This window comes from Dama dama, chromosome 30, assembly GCF_033118175.1.
Source record: "Dama dama isolate Ldn47 chromosome 30, ASM3311817v1, whole genome shotgun sequence".
In the NCBI taxonomy this organism is placed as follows: domain Eukaryota; kingdom Metazoa; phylum Chordata; class Mammalia; order Artiodactyla; family Cervidae; genus Dama; species Dama dama.
Window position 1 is genome coordinate 81,367,278 of NC_083710.1, and position 24,853 is coordinate 81,392,130.

Genomic DNA, 24,853 nt, shown 5'->3' on the forward strand with positions numbered 1-24,853 from the left:
AACACAGCACAACTTGTGTAACATACCCAAAGGTAAATGCTCACAAGCCCATGTTTTCAGATAAATTTATAACTTGAATGTGTTTAAATTCCTTAATGACTTAAATTAATGAACTTCTACTTTCTACTCTCAAGAAGTTAAAACAGCAAATTTAATCTTTAGAAAACAGAAGGAAATAAGGTTAGAACAGAAGCTATTGAAACAAAAAATATATGATATAAAAAAAAAATCAACTAATCCCAAAGTGTCTTCTTTTTTTTTCAAAGTGTCTTCTTTTAAAAAGACCAATAAAATATAGTACATATAAATAAAATGGGTATTTTGTATGTGCAAGTCATATGTATTTGAGAAAAAGGAGAAAAGGCACAAACTATCATTATCACAACAAAGGGAGACATTGCTACAGATGTTATAAATGACTCCCAGTGATTATAACAATAAATCTCCAAATACAACCTGAAGGAAAACGAGGCAGACACAAAAAGCACATGCTGTATGTATTTTTATGTTTTGAAACGGGGAAAGCTATTATATTGTGTTAGAAGTCAACACAGTGCCTATGTTCAGGGTTTACTAACTGGAAAGTCATGAGCATAGAATTTTAAGGGCATTGCTTTATTCTCGATTCAAGTGATCTTTATACAAGAGTATTATTCATCTTGTGAAAATTCACTAAGTTGTATGCTATTTGTGCACTTTTCAATGTGTGTATTATACTTTAATAAAATACTGATTCTAAAACTAAGATATGCTTTAAATGTAAAAACTGCCATAAAATTTATAAAATAGAATTAGATGACATACATTTCAATCTAAAGTTCATTTAATAAGCCTTTGGAAGTGTTTAACTCCAGGAATTTTTAAGTCACATGTGTTTGAGAAAAAGGAGAAAAGGAGAAAAGTCTACTGTTATATGAGACATACTGAGGGGATTTCTTAATCAATAGAAAAACAAATGCCTTTTTGAAAAAACAAAAGCTTAAGATGGACAAAAGCAAGAGGTATGATATTTCCCAAGAGTTGGGGAAGAGCATTTATTCGGTTGGGTTGTCACCTGGATTTTATTGTCTTGCAAAATTTATGAAGTAATGAAAGAAAATCTTTCTGAAAAAAGAAAATGGAGTTGGAATTGCCCATAATTAAATAGAAGCATGGAAGAGAAAGAAAAGATGGGAGAAGATGAACTAAAACCATAATTCTTAGCATCTCCTGTCCACTTCCAATGGGTAACTTCCAACCCTCGTTAGGAAGAATGTTCTGAAACTTGCAAGTATCCCCTAATTGGGAATGAAGTCCCAATAATTGGGACAGAATGTCCTGTGTACATTTTTCTTAATCATTATCAAACTTTGGGGGAAAAGATAGCTATATGATAGAAGAGCAGACCTAACAGTAGAAATCCAAAACTATAGGGTTTTAATCCTACTACTCCTATAGTATAGACTATGTAACCCAGGAAAAATTACTAATATCCATAAATTTCCATTTTTTAACTTAAAATTAGACATAATGTGGTCTAAAGAGTTTCTATGATTTTAATGTAGATAATGGTCAAGTTTGGTGAGTTAAGATACTGATTGCCTTATACTTAATTGCAACAATGGGGTGTCTCAGATATATTATTTTAGCAACACCCTTAAATTACTCAAGGCAACAAATGCATAAAAAGGACCAGACACAGACAGCCACTTTGCCAGGAGAAGACATATAAGTGCATACAAGTTTTCAACCTTAAGGAGTCTGCTTGATGATTGTACCTTCTACATTTAGAGGGTTTTCTCTCTCTATTATCTTTTCTGCCCTTTTTCATTCTGCCCTCATTTTTAGCTTTCTGATGGTAAATGTTTACATTTAAGACTTTCTTCATGGTATACAGGCATATTTTGAATTAATGGAACTTATATATTTCTCAAACGTAAACCCAGCAAAGTATTACAAATTCCTTTTTGTATTATGTAGTTCCTCAGCTGCAACTTGAAATCCAATAGCAGGATATGCATGAAACAGGATGTTGCATCCAATATTGATACAGTAGCTATTAAACCAGTATGTTTAATCAAGCCACTCCTGGATAAAGCACTGTTTAAATGGAATCACCTTGGATACAAGCTCTAACAACCAACTCCCTGAAGCACAAAGGAATCCTCTTGACTTATAATTACTTTCTTCACTAGGAAAATTGCTATTTACTGAGATTTTTACCAAAGACTGTTTATCCTGTTCCAAACTCTGCCACGGTTTTTGAGAATCTTGAAGTTTCCCTGGCTGATTGCTAATCAGAAATGCATGAGTCTATGCTACTTTCAAAACCAGCACTTTTGATACAAATCCATTAGCTTTAGTCCTATGTTTGACTAGTTCAGCTTCTTAAAATTGAGAACTTAGTGAAAATTTAGTGTTTCTCCCTCTCCTCCAAAGAAAGAGGTGCTGCAGTCAATTCCAACTGGCTACAATCCAATGGTCTTATTTCTTTCTAGCCCAACCAATGCTGCCATATAGATTACCTTTTCCAATTTTCTGTTGGTCTTCTCTTTCTCACTATCTCACGGTTGCTATTTAGGGGCAAGGTGTGCCGCTCCTGACAAATGTGTGCAATTTTACATAATGGACTTAAAACTGAAGATTGACATTTCCTGTGGGCACCATAACAATCCATTTAAGTTGCAGAACATGGTTGTGAGATGGGTGTGGGTGACAGTGTGTGTCTGTGTGTCTGTGTGTGTGTATGTGTTCATTTAAGTTACATGTGTCATTTACGGGCTTGTCACTGCTTCCAAATTTCTTCATTGCAACTTTATTCTTTTCAAATGGATTTTGTCTTAGTACCTACTGGGTCTTATCAAAGCTTTGAATTAAAAAAAAAATTCTATGCAAATGTCAATCCCAGAAAAACATAATGAGGTTGGTTAAGGAAAAACAAAAAAAGATGTTTGAAAAATTGAGTTCTAGAAGTACTGGGATGCATTAAACTGACTTTTAGTAGAGACTTAAGCAGGTTTCTCTTTTGTCTCAGTATTCACATGTGTAAGTACATCAATTTTAAGTGTGTGTGTGTATATATATATATATATATATATATATATATAAATTTCGAATTGAACATACTTAGTACTTTGTTTTTATACCTCATGTGATATCTGCATCACATAGCAAGCCTCACATTAATCTTTTAATTTACAGATAGACACACACATACATATGATTCTCTGTCTTTCACAATTGAACACAAAGAGAAAGGGAAGGAGGAGGTGATAAAAGCACCCTTAGTCACAACTTGTCTCAAACTTGAAGCTAAAAGGTACTCTTCCAAAGATAAACATGGGGAAGAGTCAGGGGAGGGACAGATTGGGAGTTTGGAATGAACAGGTACACACTGCTATGTTTAAAATAGATAACCAACAAGGACCTACTGTATAGCACAGGGAACTCTGCTCAATATTCTGTAATCACCCAAATAGGACAAGAATTTGGAAAATAACAGATACATGTATATGCAAAAAAAGCTTTTAATCAAAAAAAGGTATTCATGCACTCTAAAGTTGATAGAAGCACTATTTACAATAGCCAGGATATGAAAGCAACCTAAATGTCCATCAACAGAGGAATGGATAAAGAAGTTGTGGTACATATATGCAATGGAACATTACTCAGCCATCGAGAAGAACCAAATAATGCTATTTGCAGCTACATGGATGGACTGAGATTGTCATACTGAATAAAGAAAATCAGACACAGAAAGTCAAACATCAAATGATACAGCTCATATGTAGAACTGAAAAAAAGCAGGGTATAAATGAACTTATTTACAAAACAGAAATAGATTCATGGATGTAGGAAAAAAAGTTTATGGTTACTAGGGGTTGAGGGGAATAAGTTGGGAGATGGGGACTGACATCTCTGCACTACTACATATAAAGTAGATAACCAATGGGAACCTGCTGCTCAGCACAGAGATCTCCAGTTCAATGGACATGAACTTGGGTGAACTCCAGCAGATGGTAAGGGGCAGGGAAGTCTGGCGTGCTGGAGTCCGTGGGGTTGCAGAGTTGGACACAACTTATTGACTGAACAACAATAGCACAGAGAAGTCTACTCAATACTTGGTAACGGCCTGTATGGGAAAAAGGAAAGGGAAAGTCACTTCGTCCTGTCCCACTCTTGGTGACCCCAGGGACTGTAGCCCACCAGGCTCTTCTGTCCATAGGATTCTCCAGGCGAGAATACTAGAGTGGGTTGCCACTTCCTTCTCCACTATATGGGAAAAGAATCTAAAAAAAGAGTATAGACTGATTCCCTTTGTTGTACAACAGGAAGTAACACCACATTGCAGATCAACTATGTTCCAATAAAAGGTATTCCTCCAAACCACCTTGCTGGGCCTGCTCCTTGCATAGCGGTCTCTGAATATTGGCAGAGTTTGCTCAGACAGAAGAGGCATAGTGAAGCCCCAAGGCCCAGTGGTTGAGTCCACACTCTCCCCATTACCAACCACACCATGGAGAGCAGTGTGATGTGTGGAGTTTGCAGCTGTGTACGGCTGGGGGTACAATCCCTGGCTCCTTATGGGGCAGAAGAAAAACCCATGCAGATATGAGGAGTTTAAGTGAAAGTGTTAGGTGCTCACCCATGTCCAACTCTTTCCGACCCCATGGACTGTAGCCTGCCAGGCTCCTCTATCCGTGGGATTCTCCAGGCAAGAGTACTGGAGTGGGTTGCCATTCCCTTCTCCAGGGGATCTTCCCAACCCAGGGATCAAACCTGGGTCTCCCACTGCCTGCCTCCCTGTGCAGGCAGATTCTTTACCATCTGAGCCATCAGGGTTTACCTCTAGACTAAGTTGTTGGTGTAAAGATGTTGCCAAAAAGCGCTTACTATTGTCCTCAAAGTCCAGTTTCATTTCAGCCTACAACCATGAACCATCCAGAACGTAAAATGGTTATAGTCATGGGAGAACTTGGGTACCAGGGACATTTCTCATGATAAAAATTGCATCAGCCCAGCAGCAGTAGCAGGGAAAGAGGAAATGTTTGCTTATTAACCACATATTCTTGACACTTCAGCAACTTTTATTACTTTTATAACTTTCCAAACTGCAAAGTTCTGGGGATGAAGTATATAAAAGTCTGACTTACGTAAAATACTCCAAACCTTCCAGGAAAACGTCTGCATCACCACACTAGCTGGGATGTGTGTGTGTTAGGTCACTCAGTTGTGTCCAACTCTTTGAGACCACACACACTCTAGCTTGCCAGGCTCCTCTGTCTATGGGATTTTCCAGGCAAGAATTCGGAGTGGGTAGCCATTCCCTTCCCCAGGGGATCTTCCTGACCCAGGTATGGAACGCGGGTCTCCTGCAATGCACGTTGATTCTTTACCATCTGAGACACCAGGGAATGGCTCCCTCTAAAAGGAAAGTCTAAAAGATTATGGAATGAACCCACCCAGGCTCTGCCTTTCTGTTCAGCTTGGTGCCCAGTGTCCCAAGCATTGGACGGAAACGTGGAGACAGGGCTGGGGACACACTGCTGAATGAGGGGGTTACCGTGTCTGCAACACTGCTGGTTGCAACGGCTGCCGGAGCACCCAGGAGAGAACACGGAGAACCAGTAAGAGCGAAGCAAACCTGGTGGTTGACGTTCTAGCTCATCCCAAGGGTGAATCTAGTAAGATGCTGGAATATAGTGAAGATTCTACTTTTATTTGAGATACACTGAGTTCATTCTAAAAATGTACACCTTGTATCATTCAGATCAGCATGCAAATACTTGGGTTGTTCCAAGAGCTTATTTGTTTTTGTTTTTTTTTTTTCCCCCATAAGATGTTACTCCTTCTGCCAAGTAGAAGTCCCCAGAAATATTACCTCACTTTCTCTCATCCACGAAAATAAAAATGGTGGCGGTTTAGTCACTAAGTGGTGACTGACTCTTGTGACCGCAGGGACAGAGGAGCCTGGCAGGCTACAGTCCATGGGATTCTCCAGGCAAGAATACTGGAGTGGGTTGCCATTTCCTTCTCCAGGGGATCTTCCCAACCCAGGGATCGAACCCAGGTCTCCTGCATTATAGGTGGATTCTTTACCAACTGAGCTACAAGGGAAGCCCTTCAAAAATAAAAACAATGCTTCTTATATCCTGAGGTTGGGAGAAGTAAGAGATGGGATTACAACATCCCTAAATTCCAGCAGGTTCAGTAAAGAGGTTTGATTACTTTCCCTACACTTTCCTTTCATGGGTCCAGTAGGAAACCAAGACAGACCCTTCTATCTTGCATAGATCTGTTCAGTCCCTCCATCCCTCCATTCAAGCCCGACCCCACCCCCAGAGAGAAGGAGACGGCAGATGTGTTCAGTGCCTTCTATGGCAAGGTTGGCCTCAGCATGAAATTTTCTTCACGAAAACAGCAGTGATCTGATTTGCTGGAATAAGGATGAGGTAATCAGTGAACGAGTGAAGCTACAGAAATGATTAAGCTGCTGGTGGCATTTACTTATGCAGAAAGATTAACAGAGTTAAACAATTGTAAGCTGGCCAAATGGTAAGGAGGATAAAAAGCCGTGAACAAATATTTAAAGGGCATAATGTAGCCCAGGCTAGGCAGGAATTATTTACAGAAATCTAAAGAGCTATCATGAAGCATGTGCTGGAATAAAAAGACATAAAGCAATGAGATTCTATTTTCAAGATCCTTTCAAAAGGGAGAAAATTGTTGGATTCTGAAGAAAACAACTGTCCATCAAACATTCAAGAGTTTCCTGAGAAAAGATACCATATTCACGTAGCCACTGAACCCAGTGGTTACATAGCCCTTGGAGAATAACCAGACGAGATAAGAGAACTCTGTCTATAAATTTATTCCTAAACTCTTAATTGCTAAAACTTTTACCATTTCCCCTATCTTAGAAGTCCTTTATCATACTAACAGGATATTTAAAACATTCAAAAACACAAATGTAAAACAAAAGTTACTTTAAGTTTTGCCAATAAAAGAGAGCTGGTTTAATAGCAAGAGAGAAATGTGTGATCAAGAGGAGATTAAATTCTAAGATGAACTATATTGTAGTATATTTATATGCTGCTGAGAATCATACAGTAGCATATAGAAATTACATGATGCAGAAGAGAGAGGAAAATATTGGATTTTTGCCCCTAAGTAGGGGAAAGGTTCTGTTTCTCAGTTTGTGGAGGTCTTGACCTTAAATATGAGCCCTAAGAGTTCATTCCCAAGTTCAGCAGGAAAAGGGGGAAAGTGGACAGATCAGCAGATAGATTTGTAAAAGCAGTTGTGGAGTATATGGGAATTTATTTTCGATTATTTCTATTTTCTCAGAAAAATAGAAGTAAGAACACAGTTGATGGCAAGGATAGGAGAGGAGGTCTAAGATGTTTGAAGAGAAAGAAGATAATAAATATAATCTATTCAAGTGTAAATAGATTTTTAAAAATGTACCAAGAGCCCACTTGATATTACTGACTATGAACTTGAAGCAGAATCAATCCAAGCGAATGCGTGTTTCTCTTCAGCCAAAATCAGACGTGTAGGTGCAGGCACAAAGTAGGTGGGCAGTTGGGTTACCATGTAGTTTTGCCATGTAATAAGCAAGGTAACAAGAAAAGAAGAGTCAGATAATATGTCAATAAAAATATCTAAATAACATATAACGAGACTTGCGAAGGCTGTGGCGGTGGTGGTGGCTTAGTCTCTAAGTTGGTCTGACTCTTGCGACCCCATAGACGGTAGCCCGCCAGGCTCCTCCGTCCATGGGATTCTCCAGGCAAGAGTACTGGAGTGGGTTGCCATTTCCTTCTCCAGGGAGACTTGCAAGGCTATCTCAGATTTAAATATTCATGTGTGTGCAACCATTACATAGCACATAATACAATTTACAAGCAATTTTTAGCCTTGACTCCATTACATTTTTCTGATATTGGTATTAAGAAGATCTAAGAACTCATTAGAAAAGGACAATGAACCAATGTTACTAACAGTCTGAAATTTTCATGATTAATTTGTGACTCTATAACCTTGGTGGTTTGCTTCAGTTTATCATGGAATATAACTTAACAGACACAAGAAATATTAAAAAAATATATTATCTGAGACAATTAATGAAAGACCTCACATTAAAGTCATTACATGCTAGTGAAAGCCCTCCTAATTAATCCTTTTCAGAATTTCAGGTCAATGTGGCAATTCATTAAGAAGATAACATCAACTTATGTCACTTCCAAACACTTGCTGGAAAAACCAAAGCTGCATCCCTATATCAAAAATGGCTTGGTAAAACACAGCTTTTTTTTTTTTTTGTCTCTTTCCCCAAATCCCACAAATAAATCTCTACTTCCAGGAAAATGTTCCTGCACCCTCAGTTTTAAAAAGTAAAGAACACATTATTACATGCATTCAGGGCTTCCCTCCTGGCTCAGCTGGTCAAGAATCCGCCTGCAATGTGGGAAACCCAGATTCGATCCCTGGGTTGGAAGGATCCCATGGAGAAGGGAAAGGCTACCCACCCCAGTATTCTAGCACGGAGAATTCCATGGACTGTATAGTCCATAGGGGTCACAAAGAGTTGGACATATTGAGCAACATTCACTTCCCTTCACTTCACATACATCCAATCAACAGATACCTATGATGAGCATCTACTGTGTGTCTTGAAATAATGTCTGCCATTAATGCTAACACCATAAAGAACTGGAAGAGTGGAAAGCAGTGAGAAGGATAGAGTATTGAAGGACAAATTTGCTTTTGAATTTTGGTTGTGTCGCTTGCTATGTGTAAGGCTTTTGGCAAAACACAAATTCTTCAAGCCTTGGTTTCCTTTGAGATGGTGATGAATCTCAACTAACTGAAGTAATGAAATCAAATATGTGACAACTGATGTTGGGCCCTGGTTAATAGAGGGGACCCTGGAGCCAACCTGGAACCTAGATTTTAATCCAAGTGCCATACCTTAGTGTTACGTGAACTTGGACAACTTACTCATTCTTTTCTTCGGTTTCAGATACCTTATTTATAAAATGGGTGGTTGGGTAATATTTCAGTGTATCATCAAATAATGGATAATATAGTGTACCCACTACATAGGCTTCTTGGGAGGGTAAATGGTTACTCAAGGGCAGTGTCTGACATTGTGAGTGTCATATAGGTAGTTGTTGACACATTAATAAGTTCCCAGTCAATTACGGTCATTGCCATGTGCATACTAATCTCTACGACCACTCTATGCCACTGCTACTCACAAATCCTGAGAAATACAGGATTTTTCATTCATTCAATAAATGCTGTGGAATGTTAGCTATTTGTCAGGCACTGGTGAGACACTGAACTTTAAGTGGTTGTTGCCCATCATCATACCATACGCGTCCGTATTAAACCTGATATTAAAGAAGTATAAAAGCATAGGGTGAAACACATATTCCATAAAAAATATTTTACACAATATAGCTTTATGAAAAGAATCTTTTTTCCTGAATGACAAAGTGGTAACATAAAATGATTTTTATAAAAGGTGTCTAGATTCCTACTACCATGCCTTACAGCTAGCCTTTCAGCCCTAGGAAACAGTGAATGCTACCATATTCATCTAAATAGAATTATTAAATTATAGCAATTTCTTAAATTGAATGTTGGAATCATTGTAGATAAAATGACTAAATTAGTTTTGTAGTCATGTCAACATAGTGCAGTTGACTTTAAATTGCATCTACCCCCCTAATATGGTCTCTTATATTTTTGAGTCTACCGTTATTATGCTTTTAGCCTTTGAGTGCTAAAATGACTATATTTAAAATATCATATACAATCTGTACTATCTAAATATCATAGTTCTTTTTGGCTAAAATTTCTGACCATTTGGAGAGAAATTAATATAAACTATATCTAGAAAGACGCCTAGATTTCAGAACAAAGTGATAAATCAGATTGAAATAAAATTCATTTACCACTCCCTTTCAATGTCTGCCATTATTTAAAATTAAGTAAATAAATTTTAGGAGATATCCTTTTACATTGGAGAAAGAGGAGATTCATGTCTATTTTAAAATGACTTTCTTATAGGAACACTGTATAGACTAAAATCACTAACAGAAAAAACAGAATTTAGGAGCTAAATGTAGGACAACTGCACCAATGATTCTACTAATTTGAAATATAAAGTGAAATCTGTAGCTGATAACGGCAACCTAGACAGGGGGGTGGAGGAGAATTGGTGCTTCTGAAATTCTATATTTGAAGATATGTCAAAGGATTTCTTTACCAGTTAATAGTACTATTTTCTCAATATATGTAAACTCACCTCAAGCAATGAATCCAATGTAACCCAAAGCAAACCGTCTCACTTACTTAACCTAAGTTGCATCTTACCTGACCTACTCTGCTATCTTACACTTTATATATTGCAACAGTAATTTATTGCACCAGAGTGGTATTAACCTTTTTTTTTCAGATGCTTTCAGCAAATGTAGAATGTCTGAAATCATAACAAGTCACAGAAAATATACATAAGGAACCAAGGTCAATTAAAGAAAAAGCCTTTCAAATTGTTTTATGTATCAATTCAGTAATATCCCCATAATATCTTTCACTTAGAAACCCTGCATTTGACAGAATAGCCCTCATTAAAGAATGAGACATTTCAAGATAGAAAATGTACAATTTTTGTCTTGCCTTAATAAAACTAATAAGTAATAAAATTCTGCTTATCAAAGTTAGCAACAGGTATTATCAAAAGATAGGTAGGAAGACTCCCACAGACATCATTCTAGAAAAGTAAAAAAATATACTTGCAAAAGTAAAACAGGGTGATCTTTTGGGAGAAAAATACTCCTTCCTTATTTTGAACTAAAGAGCCCAAATAAGTGGGCTGTTTTTTTATTTTCAATGGTGATGACTCAGAAGCAGTAAGACAAGATGGTGTACTTTTGAGAACTCTTTGCTGTTGATTATTTTCTGAAAGGGTGTGCTTGGCTTTCCTTACACAGTACCGTGTAAGAAGGAAGACCAGTGCTCTTTTATTAGGATAGCTGATGGGTTTCATTATCACGGTGTTGCAAAGAAACGTATATATAGGTGTGTATATGTATGACAGAATAAGTTGAAAACAAATTTTCAGTAGCTAATTTTTCATTCCTTATTTCTTATGACATCCTGTAGTTTATGTTAGGTAAAATGTGTTAGTGAGAAACCTACATAACTACTGATTAAACATATAAATACATGACACATGATACCATTGCTCTTATGACAACAGCCAAAAAATGAAATATAGAAGATTTCAAAACACAATTGCATTAGCTGTACCAAAGATTTTGAAAAGTTATTATCCTACAAAAATGAAAGTTTTTCTTTGGTTTAAAAACTGATAACAAAAATGTAACAATTTCAGGATATAATGTTCATATATATGTTCACCATATGAACATATAATGTTCATATACATCATCACAGGTTGGTTCTATTTCAGTTTTCCCTTTTTTGTTGTTGAGATTCCAAATAATAAGGCTAGATGCAAATTGTTGGTTTCCTTGTGCCTTTTTTCTTTAACTATGTCAACAGATATTCTAAGTATCTATTTTCATAAACTAATTAAGCCTTAAAGTGAGGCTGGTTATATTCTTGCAGAGAATAACTTGCAAATATGTAATCACACTCCAATCCCTTAAAAAAAAGGATAGATTATATGTGTACTCTTAGGGAAAGTAAAAAAATGATATAAAATTTTGAAAAGTATATTTGCTTCTAAAATAGTCTAGTTAGAGCACCGTGGTCCAAAAACACTTTTTCAGCTTTGGACACATTGACATTCCTTATTTCAATTCAATTCGAGGGCAGTAACAAGCACCCAGGGCATGGCAGACACACTGCCAAGATTTGAAAGCCCAGGAGGACAGAAAACAGAGACATTGCTCCCTACTACAAACTACTGAATATGTGTGCTGTATTAATTCTTATTGGGCATAAACAACAAGCGTGAGGTATCAAGTGAGTTCTTCTTACTTCTCGGCAAGGAGGGAAGACTTCTCAGAGAAGCTGGCATTTTTTTCAAGCTTTAAGAAATGGGCATCATTTCAACAGGTGAAGGGAGAAACTCTCATGTCGAGTGAAGCACAAACTAAAGTGCATAGATTTGAAACCATGTGGTTGAACCGTGAATGATGTTTGGAGTCTAAAGAGTTACTGCACGGGTGGAGGGAGATGAGTCTGGAAGGTAAGATAGGGTGCGGTGCCCACCACGACCACTAAGCCATCTAGCAAATTTCTATCCTTTATAGGAGCAACTCAACTGGTGCAAAAACCAACTTCTATGGGGGCAGGAGGTGATCAGAGTTGGGAGGTAAGGCCTGACCCAAAGGGGATAAATAAATGTGTCATATTTTTATATTAAATAAATTACTACGTAAAGGAGAATTAAAAAGAAAAAAGAAAACACTAGATCTAAGATAGGTATATTACTTTTCCCCAAAAGACAAAATATCAAGCTATTCTTTATTTTGTTGGCAAACATGTCAAATGTATTTGCATTTCTGTGTCAAAAAGCAAACTGCAGACAAAATAGATGTAATGTGAAATGGCAGTGTACCTGAAGTTTCTACACCTCCTCCGCTTCTCCTAACAGGCTAAGATTATCCCCACTTCAGGGGCTTCACACACATTGTTCTTCAAACCTCGGCATCCTCTCTCAGATGGCAGCCTTCAACCTGTAGCTCTCGGTGTCTCCCACCCTGTCTATCGGCTCTGACTAGGTACCCCTTCCCACCACCCTGCCCCCTGGTTCTCTCCTTCAACCCTCTTTGTGCATTTCAGGACCTCGAGTTTTGCAATGTCTTACTAACTTGTTCTTTGCTACCTGCAATGACTTTCTGTCTCATGTCTGTGATCTCCCTGATGGAAGAAGAATCGTCTGTTCTTTACAACACTCCACAAGTCCTGGAACAGGACTTGACACGTTATAAAGATTCAATGACTATTCGCCAAATTAACAATTTTCAAATACAATGGTAAAGTGTCACACCTAAAAGTTATATCTTTAAATCAAGAAATCAGAATTTTAAAATTTCCTTGAGTCAGTTCCTATGCAAAGAATGAATACAGGAGGCAAAGGTAAACATGCTTAAAAATATTTTCTAAAGAAATATTTAATTAAAAAAGAATTGTGTATAGTTATATTTAGTAATATAAAACCATGTAACCATATATTAATATACATTTTACACAATATAGTTTCAATATTTATTTTGCTTAAATTAAAAATAATTCCTTTCTGATACTCAAAGTGTTTATCTATATTTTCTTCACTGAAGAATATATGTCTTTATATAGAAAATATATAAGAAGGATAAAAGAAAAGGTCCTGATGAAACTTCCTTCTATTCTATTTCTTTTCCATTCTTCCATCAAAAATAAGGCAGCAAAAGTGCCCTCAAATATATTTTTCTTGCAGATCATTGAGGCTTGCATATCACTGCAAACTCACGAATGTCAAGGGAGCAGCCAGGGTTACAAACGTTGAAATAGACAGCTCAGATGTCTTTTTCTCTGGTAAAAAGTTTACCTCCATCCTAACATTCACAAATGTAAAGCAAACCTTCCTTCATGACTCATATGATTCAGAACATTTATTTTTCATATTTATAAAACAATACACTGGTTTATATTTAAAGAAAACACACCAAGTTTTCCTCATCGTTCATATTAAAATAATTCTATCTAGAAGAAATGTGCTTATTTACTCAAATAGATGGCAGAATTGGAGCTCTATTTGGTGAAAACTGGGTCCTAAAAGATATTCAGATAAAATTAGGGGAGAAGCAAACAGGTTAAGTCATGATAAGATGACCCTCCATGGAACAACAGCGTTTAAAACAACCCAGTTGGTCTTATAAAACCCAGGTTTGCTGGATAGGGCTCTAGGCTAAAGAAGAAAATTAAAGTCCATTTTTTTAAACAGCTTCAACACTGGTGTGAAAACATCATTGTCCGCAAACTCCTCACCAGGAAGTCTCTTCTCTTAGAGCTCTATAATTTATCTACCTTAGAACTTCCACTCTGATCCTGCTCAGATATTTGCCTTCTTGATTCTAAGAGCTGGTAACTCTAATTTCTGTCTGTGACAAGGAGTGGCTTTAAAAAAAAAAATACAGTTCTAGCTTTTGTTTAAAGAAGCATTGAAACTTTTGGTCATAAATCTGCAAATGTGTGGGATACACACACCCTCACATAGATACACACCTAAAACATATGCTTCTCTTACCCATCTTTGGAACAACAGGGAACTTAAAATAAATACAGCTGGGCACCGGGAATATCAAGTGCTGGGCAAACATATACTCCTATTAACGTAAATACATTCTTCAGTGTTTCCTGCCGAGCCCACTTAGTGATGAAAAGCAAGCCATCCCCATTTCTCCCACGGAAACATCCCACATGCTCGCCAAACAACCTCCCCTAGCAACTGGATGCCCAGCCGACTAGCAGAAGGAACAAAAGCCTCTGAGCTCCAGCTCAGGGGTGAGTCGCTTTCTGAGACTCCGGTCATTCTAAAGGCAGCACCAGAAGGTCTTGCTGGACACTAGTTGTTTCCCGAAAAATACGTCCAATGAGGCAACTATTCTCGTCATCTGTCTATAGTAACTGCTTCTTTTGCCTTGTGTCAAGACTACCACGTATGGGGTTCTTTGCCACCCCCCACCCCCCTTTCCGATGCGTTCTTCCTACTCTGCGCCCCTCTCCTCGTCCCAAGAGGCGATCTCGAGACTTCAGAATGACCAGTGCTGCACGCTAAGCAGCTTTCTGGTCAATCTCAACCCAGCTGGCTCCCAAGGCAAACACACCCTCCGCTCACTTCTCTCGCACCAGCCCCCGCCGAGCGCCCGGCGGGGGTCACCACCTTCCGCCAAGGTCTGGGAGCCCAGCGGGTTTCCAGGAGCACTGGAAACCCAGAGAGGCCAGACCCAGAAATTCCTGGCATTTCCAAGCGGACTGGAAGCAGCCGGCGCGACCCCGAGGTGTTAGGGGAGGTTCCCCCCCCCCCATCCCCCGCCCACTGCCCCAACATTCCGGAGTCAGACTCTACGCCCCGGGGGGGAAGAAGCCTAGACCCTCGAGAGCATAGATTCCCCCTGGGGGTCAGCCCACATCCTCCTGGAGAGAAAGAGGCAGCGGTGGAAACGGGCCACCCTGCGGGCTCCTGGCCGGTGGAGTTGTCAGTGGCTACAGGTTGCCAGAGAGCCGGTTCCCAGCTCCCGGGGGCGGAAGGCGCTCGGAGCGCTCAGAAAGACTTGTCTTGGGGTGGGGGGGGGGGGGGTGAGGTGAGAGATCGAGGGCGGGAGGGGGGCCCGAAAAGGCCCCACGCAGGCGGGGAGATGGGAGAGGTCCGAGGGCGCGCCTCCCGACAGGGAACCCCAGCACAGACCTTGGCGCCGCAACCTGCGCTTCTTGAGGCCGAAGATGCGAACTTTGGAGAAGATGTCCACCAGGTTACCGTTGCAGAGCCCGCGGTTCTTGCTGGGGCTGCTCCGCCTCCTGCTGGCGGACGGCCGGTCCCAGTGCTGCTCCCGCGCCTGCCGCTTCTGGCGGATCAAGCCGCTGGCGATGGCCGCGGCCATGGTGGCCCCGGCCCGGGTCCGGAGGAGGGAGGCGCGGAGGGAAGGGAGCTGAGGGACCCCGGAGAGAGACGGGGAGGCGCAGACGGCGGCTCGGCCTCGGGGAGGCGGAGAGGAGGGCTGGGGAGAGGGCGCAGAGGCGCTCAGTCCCCACTAGGACCCATCGCCCTCTCCGCGGAGCGCGGGGTCCGGCGCGCAAATGCGCTCTGGGTGCGGCGGGAGCCAGAGGTGGCGGCCGCGTCGGGGCCGGGAGTGGGGCCCGGGGCTGCGGGTGCCGCCGGTCACCCCGCGTGCCGCCCGAGCCCTCTCTCCGACGGGCAGTCGCCGCAACTCGCGCGGCCTCGCTGTCCGGCCCGCCTCCCGGGCGCGAGGGCGAGCTGGCCGCCTTCTTCCAGGGCAAGGGGTGAAGGAGCGGCGCCCGCAGGGTCTCCGCGTCGGTGCGTCCAGGGCGAGCCGGGCAGGACTCAGCGCCTGACTCGAGCTGCCCCCCGTCCGGTGCCGCCGCCGCTGCCCGCTCGCGGATTCTGCCGGTGATTGTCAAGTGCTTTGGAAATCAGCATCTGGAGAGAGCAATCTTCTCCCAGGAGATCTCTAATCAGAGCGCTTCGTTCCCACCCCACTCCAATCCCCTCCCGTTCACCCCCCCTCCCCTCCTAGGTCAGCCTTCAGAAAAAAGAAAAAAGGGGGGAAAAAAGGGAGATACAAGGATGACTTTAAAAATATTAATAATCATATAAAAGAAAGCCCGAAATGGGTGGCAGGGGGGTGGGGTCCTAAGAGGCTGAACCAAAGCAGGTGGAATTGAAGGAATGATCAGCGTTCTTTTTCTTGGATGAAAACTGGCAGGTGTCCGAGGCTCCCCGGGCTTAGCGAGGGTTTCTGGATCTTAACGTGCCTCCTGGTCCACGGAAACTCGCGGGCGCGGCTGGAACGCGCGGTGGTTTCCGCCCTCCTGGCTAATCCCTCCAGCTCCGGGAGCCTCTCCACCCCGAGAAGGAGGAGAGGGGAGGAGGGAGCTTGGGAGCGAGGCGAGTGTGTCCTGAGCAGCGAGGCGTCTCCACTCCCTACCTAATCCACCCAGACTTGCTGGACTCTCCCTTCGGCTGGCTGCCGGGAGAAGGAGGCTTGTCATCCTGAAGCCGTAGCAGAGCAAGGAGGAGGGAGGAGGGGAGGGGAGAAGACCCCACCTCATCCCGCGCCCCCCGCCCCTTCCCAAATTTACTCTGTAGCACTCCGGAGAAAGAGATGGCTGCAACCGTAGCTGCTACAGAACAGCCGCGGGGACGGAACACTGAAGAAGGCAGCACAGAATATTAAGGGCGGGCAGGCTGACACAGTACTCCAGTAAGGAGAGAAAGCAGCCAGACTGACGGACACTCCAATTAGAGCTGGTGTCCCTGGCTAGAGAGCCAGGGAGCGAAGCGGATGAACTGTGTCTGACATTCAAACACAACAGTTGCTGCCTCGTCTCCCTGATTTCCTGTCGGGGTCCCAACAGCACTTCCTTGTTGGGCAAGCGAACATATGAAGGCCCCGGAGGAGGGGAGCAAGTGGAGGGCGCCCGAGAAAAGGAGGTTGGGAGAGACACAATTCACGCCTGGGTGAACGCAGATCCGTGGTTTCTAGGATACACTCGGAGCGTCAGAACTAGGAGTAGCTTGTGCTCCTGTGGTTTCTCACCTTTCCCTCTCTCCTTTAGACTGCTTGTCATTCCAGGAAGGCAAAGAAAAGAAATGGGCAAACTAGACCTCTCACAATCGGGTGTGAAGAATGGAGGAAGGAAAACTCATTTGGTAATTGCTGCTTGTAACAATCGCTTCTCTGGTGACGGCTTTAGAGCTGGGAAGAGGACAGCAAGCAGCCCTGGGAGCAGTTCTGAACCAACACACACTTTGTCTTTGTCTCAGGAATAGGCAGTAAAGTACCACGCAGACCTGCAACCAGGCAAGTGGGAGAAGTTCAGACAAGGGCTGATGACAAGGAGGCTAGACACCTTCTGTTCGATGGAAGAACTTAGCCACAGTCTCACCACAGAAGCAATTACTGCTCAGCTGTTTTTCATTGTATTTACAACATTTACTAACAAGTCTCTTTGGAGGAAGAGAATTTAATCTAAAAGGAGTATGTAGATTTCAGTCCAGTGCAGATCAAATTGGTTTTAGGATAGTGTATATAATATTTAACATTAAAAAACATATTCTGTAAACTGGCTTTCCCTACCTTATTGTGTTTTATGCACACATGAAATCTGTCTAATAGCCATGATTATTAAAAGGAAAATGCATGAATAATTCTCCAGAAATCTGCAATCCTGAATCAGCTAAGAGCTAGGAAAAGTAAAGGAAAGGGGTGTGTTGGCTATTTTACTCCATGCCTACCTTTGCCTCCTTGTGTTATGTGTCTTGGCTCTCATCTTTTTACACTATGTATTTAGTGTTGCCATGCTGAAAAAGGAAAGGTCATTGGCAGAGATGGATACACCTAATAAAAGGCCATTAAAAATGCACTGAAATAAGTCGTATTGAACAGAAGAAGTAGCTTCTCTGGCCTCCCATTATTGAAGAGTGGCTATCTCAGACATTACAGATTGCAATTTCCTAATGACTTTACAAGTAAAGCAAACATATTTACTTATAGTAATGAGTTTTTCAAAGAAGCAAAATGTTAAGTATAGTAACCTTTTAAATATAGTACAATTGCCCCAAACAACATAACCCAGTTTGCTTTGAAAGTTTTTTTTTTTTTAATCCTTGTGATAAATGTGTCTAGTATAATAACTTGAACAGATTAAAGCTTCTTATTATTAGAGCTGTGTTAATTATTTTCTTTCCAGGCATTTTCCTATAATTCAGTCTTCTCTACAAGTCTCTGGATTGTGTAATCCAAGGGAAGGTTGGTATTTTGGTTTCTTTAGACCCCACCTCAGACAGCCACCTCAGACAAGGGTGCGATTCAGCACCGCGGACAGAGATCTGCCCAGCCTTAGCGCTGAGCGAGGAAGCAAGTTCCCTGAGCGTGGGAGCGCCTCTGATGCTTTACATTAAAAGCAGCTTTCCACTCCCCACTCCGCGCCACCCAAGGCGGGAAGGAAATTAATCCTCACTGCTTCCACTGGCACTAATAACCCACCTTGGAGCACAAAGCCTTTCAGCTTTTTGATAACCGAGAAATACTCTTTTTTCCTGATGCATTCCCGACCCCTGGCGCAGCGGACTCCTCAGTCTCAGCGCATCTATGCAGGATTGTGAATTGCACAAGCCTTAAACGGGGTCATTTCTATCTTGTGTGGTTTCCTGTCCTAGCGGAGCATGGTTTGGGGGCAGCACTGGGATAATTCCGGTCTTTTCGCTTAATCCATGCGTTTTCCTTTTCACCTCCCCAAAACGCTGTTTAGTTGTTTACAGATGGAGGTAATGAAAAAAAACGCAAGAGGGCCATCTGCTGTCTTAAGCGGTGATAAAAGCATGTGCAAAAAAACCCCCCCCAAAACAGGGTGAAAACCGTTCAGGACAGGTGAACACAAATCCATACCTTGTTGTGATTCAGAAAATAATTTCACACTCATGAGGACCTCCTTGGTGTCACTAATTTCACATTTGACTTTACAAAAGCAAACAATAAAGTACTGCCAAGACAGCAATGCCTCCTGACCAACCTGTCAGGAGTCTGAACTCTGATTTCAGACAGCACGTTCATTTCTTGCCTCTGCTCCATCCTGCCTGTATAAAGATCTCCAGTGAGTTGCTTTAGTCTCCTTCAGCCTCAGTTTCCTTATCTCTAAAACTGAGATGATAATGAAATCTCCTTTTCAGTTCTTGTGAGATTAAAATTAATAAACAATTGCAAAGATCCTTGTCCAGTGTCTGGTACATCCTCGGTGCTTAAAAATGACAGCTGTTATTTTCATTGTCTTTCAGATCACTTATTTCTCTCTTGGAAATTCTGTTCCAATTTCCATGGCTTTTTGGTATCAACATATATGTAACCTCGTGTATATTTCTCCAGCTCCTAAATGGGTATCCAGAAATATTTTAAGGACTCAGAAATGTAAAAATTACTCTAAGTCTTGGCAAAAGATGTCCAAGGTCAAACCTTAGTTCACAATTGACCAAATTTGTGAACTTAACTCTGCAAGCCTCTTTCCCCACTCATTGAATAGTGATAATAAAAACATTTCCCTGCCTCACAGAGAGCAATTCGTGTGCCTCTGAGAAAACAATTCTAACACTGCAAAGTATCACACAAGCATTAGTTCACTGGAGGCTGGTTACCAACAACTTCCTTGTGCTCGCAAGTCTCCAGAAGATGCCAGGTTCCCTTTGGCCCTTCTTCTTTGCATATGTTGTTCCTTCTGCCTGGAACACTTTTATTGCCTCTTGCCCACACTCCCCTTGGCAATATAAAACAGTAGCTAAAATCACAATTGGAGTAAAGCAAACATAGACGGTACTCTGCACACTTGAGTGATTGATCTAAACCTAAGTTTCAATCTCCTTTGCTGTAAAATAGTCATAATAATGCAATAAGGTCATTATGAGGATTAAAGGCGAACATGTGTGTAAAACACAGCAGTGCCTGCCACATAGTGCCAACTCAATGTGCTCAGTTGCTCAATCGTGTCTGACTCTTTGTCACCCCATGGATGGTAGCCCACCAGGCTCCTCTGTCCATGGAATTCTCCAGGAAAGAATACTGGAGTGGGTTGTCATTTCCTTCTCCAGGAGATCTTCCCAAATTCAATGCATGATAGTCATCGGTAATTTCTTAAACCCTCATTACTCAGGTCTTCATTTCCTCAACGACCAAGTCCTACCTTGAAATTTCTATGAAGATGTCTGGTAGGCATCTCAGGCTTAATTTGGCCAAGATTACACTCTCACTTTCCTTTCTCTGACCTGCTTTACAATCTCCCCCATCTCTGGAATGACATCTGCCTTCTGCTTGTTCTTCTGGCTCAAAGCTTGGGCATCGTACTAAGCTCATTTCTTTCTTTAGTACCTTTATGTAATTCCTCAGCAAAATGCATTCACCCTATCATCAAAATAGATCTACTATATGATCACTTCCCACTGTCTACGTTGCTACCTGTCACCATCATCTATCGAGCTGTTACAGTAGTGACCTGATTGGCCCCTTGGACTTCACCCTTGACCTTTAATATGCCCTCAAAACTGTGGCCAAAGTGTTAAAGGTATAAATCCTATTATTTTATGCCTCAATTCAAAATCCTACAACTCAGTAGAAACCAAAGCCATCACAGTGTCCACAATGCTCCAGATGATTTGTATCCCTCATCTCCCTTCCTTTGCTATCCGACATCATCTCTGCTTCTCTCTTCATTTACCAGTGGCTGTTCCTCAACCCACCTGGCATGCTGCTATGGAAGGATTTCCATGCTTGCTGTTCCATATGATTCACTCACCTTCGAAATTTTGCTCACTGATTATCATCCCAGTTGAGATCTTCTTTTACAGATATAGCTAAAATAGCAACTGCCACACAGTCAATCCCTTATTCCTTCTATAGAGCACTTACAACTTTAAAAAATTCTATGCATTTTATATATGTTTTTTAGTACGTATCTTATTCATTTGCACTATCTTGCTGTTTTCAAACACGAGCCTAACAGGGAACGTATTTTGTGCCCCATTTGTCAACTGCCACATGTCCACTGCTTAAAATGGCACAAGGCAAAGTGGGTGCTTAAAGAATTAAGAAGTTGGATACATAGACAGCCAAACAGTTAATACCAAATAAGAGGAACAGAAAATCTCGCTTAACCCAGTCTGCCAAGGATAAATTACCCCAGGATGCTTGATCTGTTTAAGCACCAAGAAATCTAAAATTCCATTTGGAATATACACAACCTCAACCTCAGAAACAGGATACACAGAGAGGTCTTTACACTTTGCTATGTCACTTAGGCTTAACCTAACATGACACGTAGTTTGAGTTCTAAATTCCAGCAGTGATGCTCGGGGCTTGCTGAAGGGGGTGAGAATGATTCCACTGGGATTGGCGAGGACAATATTACTGATCTTTGTGACTCATCCCCGCCTCCCAACACCCAGCCTTCTCTTTGCTTTCAGGTTGTTGTTTAGTTGCTCAGTCATCTGACTCTTTGTAACCCAGCCCCATGGACTACAGCCCGCCAGGCTCCTCTCTCCATGGGATTTCGCAGGCAAGAATACTGGAGTGAGTTGTCATTTCCTTCTCCAGGGGATCTTCCTGATCCAGGCATTGAACCCAAACCTCCTGCTCAGTAGGCGGGCTCTTTACTACCGAGCCACCTGGGTTCTGCGTTCAGTTTCCCAATGGACAATATGCCCCGTTTTCAAACTTGTTACATCAAATCAATCATTGGAAGCTAGATGAAATATAGGTTAGAATCATCCATAAATATAAAATTAAATAAAGTCTAATGGAGGAGAGTATATAAGAAGAGAACAAACAGCCTTATTAACACTGATTTCATTATTAAAAGAGCCTTTCCCCGCTTGCCTTCAGAGTTTTTGTTATATTTTAGGCTATTTTGTTGAACAGGTTGTTTAAATATATGTTTTTGTATGGTTTACTAAAAACAAGTACATTGTCTCAACTTCAAATAAACAAAAAAGTCTAAAAATGTACTTTGTGATACTGATATCACTATTAAATGCAAACCCTTATTTCCACTAACTGACAATCTGCATATGTTTTATTCATATATGCCACCACCACAGACATCATTTCTATGTGACCAAATTCATCAGATCTAAGAAATTATTGACTTTAAGATGCATCATTTAAGTACAAAGAAAAAAAACATTTTATTAAACTATATCATGTCATAAATCACAAGGTATATATCAATTTCAGAGATGTCTATACAAAAATTATTTGCATGGTAGAATCAATGAAATAGGATATGATGGCACTATGTAAGTCTATAAATGGGAGTTCTACCCTTATTCAACTATGTCATGCTCTGTATTTTGCTTAGAAACATCTTACATCTTTTGATTAAAAAAGATTTTAAGTGCTTCAGGGAACCTGTGTTCAGAAGTATCTTTAGTTTCATTATTGTCATTGTTGTCTTAATTCCTTTATCTCCCAGTGGGTCTGAATTGGAAGGCTAGTTAGGGTAGAAACAAATATTCCTCAAATATTCCCTGCTTACTTATTTGATCATCTCCACACAATAAACGACTCACTCCATTTTGCCACATGGTTTGCTTTGAACGTCAATCACTTGTGAACTATTTAAAGTTAAGGATAAAATATGAGGGCCCAACATTGTTTCACGAATAAATAATCATAAATTAATTTGGGGTGAGCTTGCGTAGGTCATGAAGGATATATTAGCATTTATGTTTTTATTCTTTATTCTGGATTAAATAGGTTCTATTTGAAAATGTGTGAGATAATTCTGAGAATTTAGTGAACACTAATGACCTTTTTTGATTTTTACTCATTTGGAAGAATATCAAAAGGTAATGTTAAGATGCACTTGGGACAACATTTCAGGTAGTTAATTAAGAATGATGTGTATCCATTCATTACAGTTCAAGTTCAAAATCTTATTTTTTCTGTGATAGTATTATTGATCTTTATTTTAGATTTAAAAATAATCTAAATGAATGTTAAAATGTTTTAAATTAGATTTTCAAGGAGTAATTGATTATGTTAATGTTATAATAGCCTCCTTGATTAATTTTGCTGGATATATTTATTTCTAGTAGGGAACAGATTTCCATCTATTAAAAAAACCTGGAAGGCATTTTATTGTTGCTTAATATTTTGACTCAATAAAGAAAAAGTGGAAACTATTGGTACTGAAAACTTGTGAACAGTCTTCACTATAGACGCAATACCAGATTGATATGTGCAGATGGCTTAGCTTTATAAATCTAATGTATTTTTTAATTCTGACTAATATGCTGTAAAAATAGTCTCAGTGGTTTCCAGTCTCCTATATTAAAATGAACCTGAAACATACATAGCATTCACTTCCTCACTCTAATAACAACAATTTAACCATTAATCAATGAACTGGGTTTTTGAAAAGGCTATTAAATATTTCAACAGAAAAAAAATATTATTCAGTTTCCAAAAAAATGAGCAATGAACTTTAATTTATATTCTCTGTGCAAAGAGTCTGTGTGCACATATGATATAACCTTATCTGATTATCACATTGTAACCAATTTCTATTCAATGATTACTACAATGGTCTCTTCCATAGCCATGGAAGTTTCTAGGTTAATTATGTTCTTTGTATGTAGTAATAAATGTGAGTGAAAGTCATTCAGTCGTGTCCAACTTTTTGTGACCCCATGGACTAGACAGTCCATGGAATTCTCCAGGACAGAATAGTGGAGTGGGTAGCTGTTCCCTTCTTCAGGGGATCTTCCCAACCCAGTGATTAAACCCAGGTCTCCTGAGTTGCAGGTGGATTCTTTACCAGCTGAGATATCAGGGAAGCTCAGTAATATGTGTGCACAGATGCACATGTTTATTTTGCATTTAGTAATATGTGGGCTAAACACAAATATGAACATGTGCCCTGTACATGCATGCACACACATGCACACAAGCATGCGCCAAAACATGTGACTGAATTCCTGACACTGGTAAAGGTCATCAGAGAGCATCAGTGATCTCTGAACACAAGTGACTTGCAAACTCCCAGTTTAAGAATCTCAAAACACTATTTTCATCACCTCCCCAAGAGTGTAGACCGTATCTACGTAATTTCAGTTTTGAAATTTTTTTTCAATAACAATTAAATGGAAATTAGGAATAAATTAGAATGTAGGTTTAGGTCATAATTCTTTGAAGACAAATTGAGAGTATGTCTCTCTAAATTTATAAACACCCAAGTAATATTTGTGTAATAGTCTGTAAAGAACTTGTACATGTACTGAAGTGGGGGTCATGATCTCTGTTTAGGGGAAACATTAAGCCTCTGAGATGTTAAATCACTCTTATGTTTACAGTGCTAGAAAGAAAGAAACAGATCTTAAGTATGTCCTTTTCCTACCAAGCTACCTCCATCCATCTATTTAAAATGTGACCGTTGTCACAGCACCAAGTCTAGGATGGGGAAACTTACATGGGACTTGAGGACTTTCAGCAGTTTCGTGGATGGATTTAGATTATCTGAGATTCCCCATGAATTTTGTACTAAAGGGAAAAGAATGGTGGACATTTGCACTTTGGGGGTGGCAAAAGAATCCATCTGCAACGTGGGAGACCTGGATTTGATCCCT

At 40.5% G+C, this 24,853-nt stretch overlaps 1 protein-coding gene across 2 annotated transcripts in view; it reads right to left on the bottom strand.

Annotated features, from left to right (window-relative positions):
- Nucleotides 1–24,853, bottom strand: part of FGF14 (fibroblast growth factor 14) — a 607,621-nt gene that overhangs the window by 146,564 nt on the left and 436,204 nt on the right. Inside the window, exon 1 of one of the 2 annotated variants that reach the window (XM_061132993.1) lies at nucleotides 15,413–15,605. The exons of the other annotated variant lie outside the window; for it this stretch is intronic. Coding sequence (XP_060988976.1) covers nucleotides 15,413–15,605 — 193 coding nt within the window. Of the gene's footprint in view, nucleotides 1–15,412; nucleotides 15,606–24,853 lie in introns of those variants that run through there. 2 annotated transcript variants of the gene reach the window in all.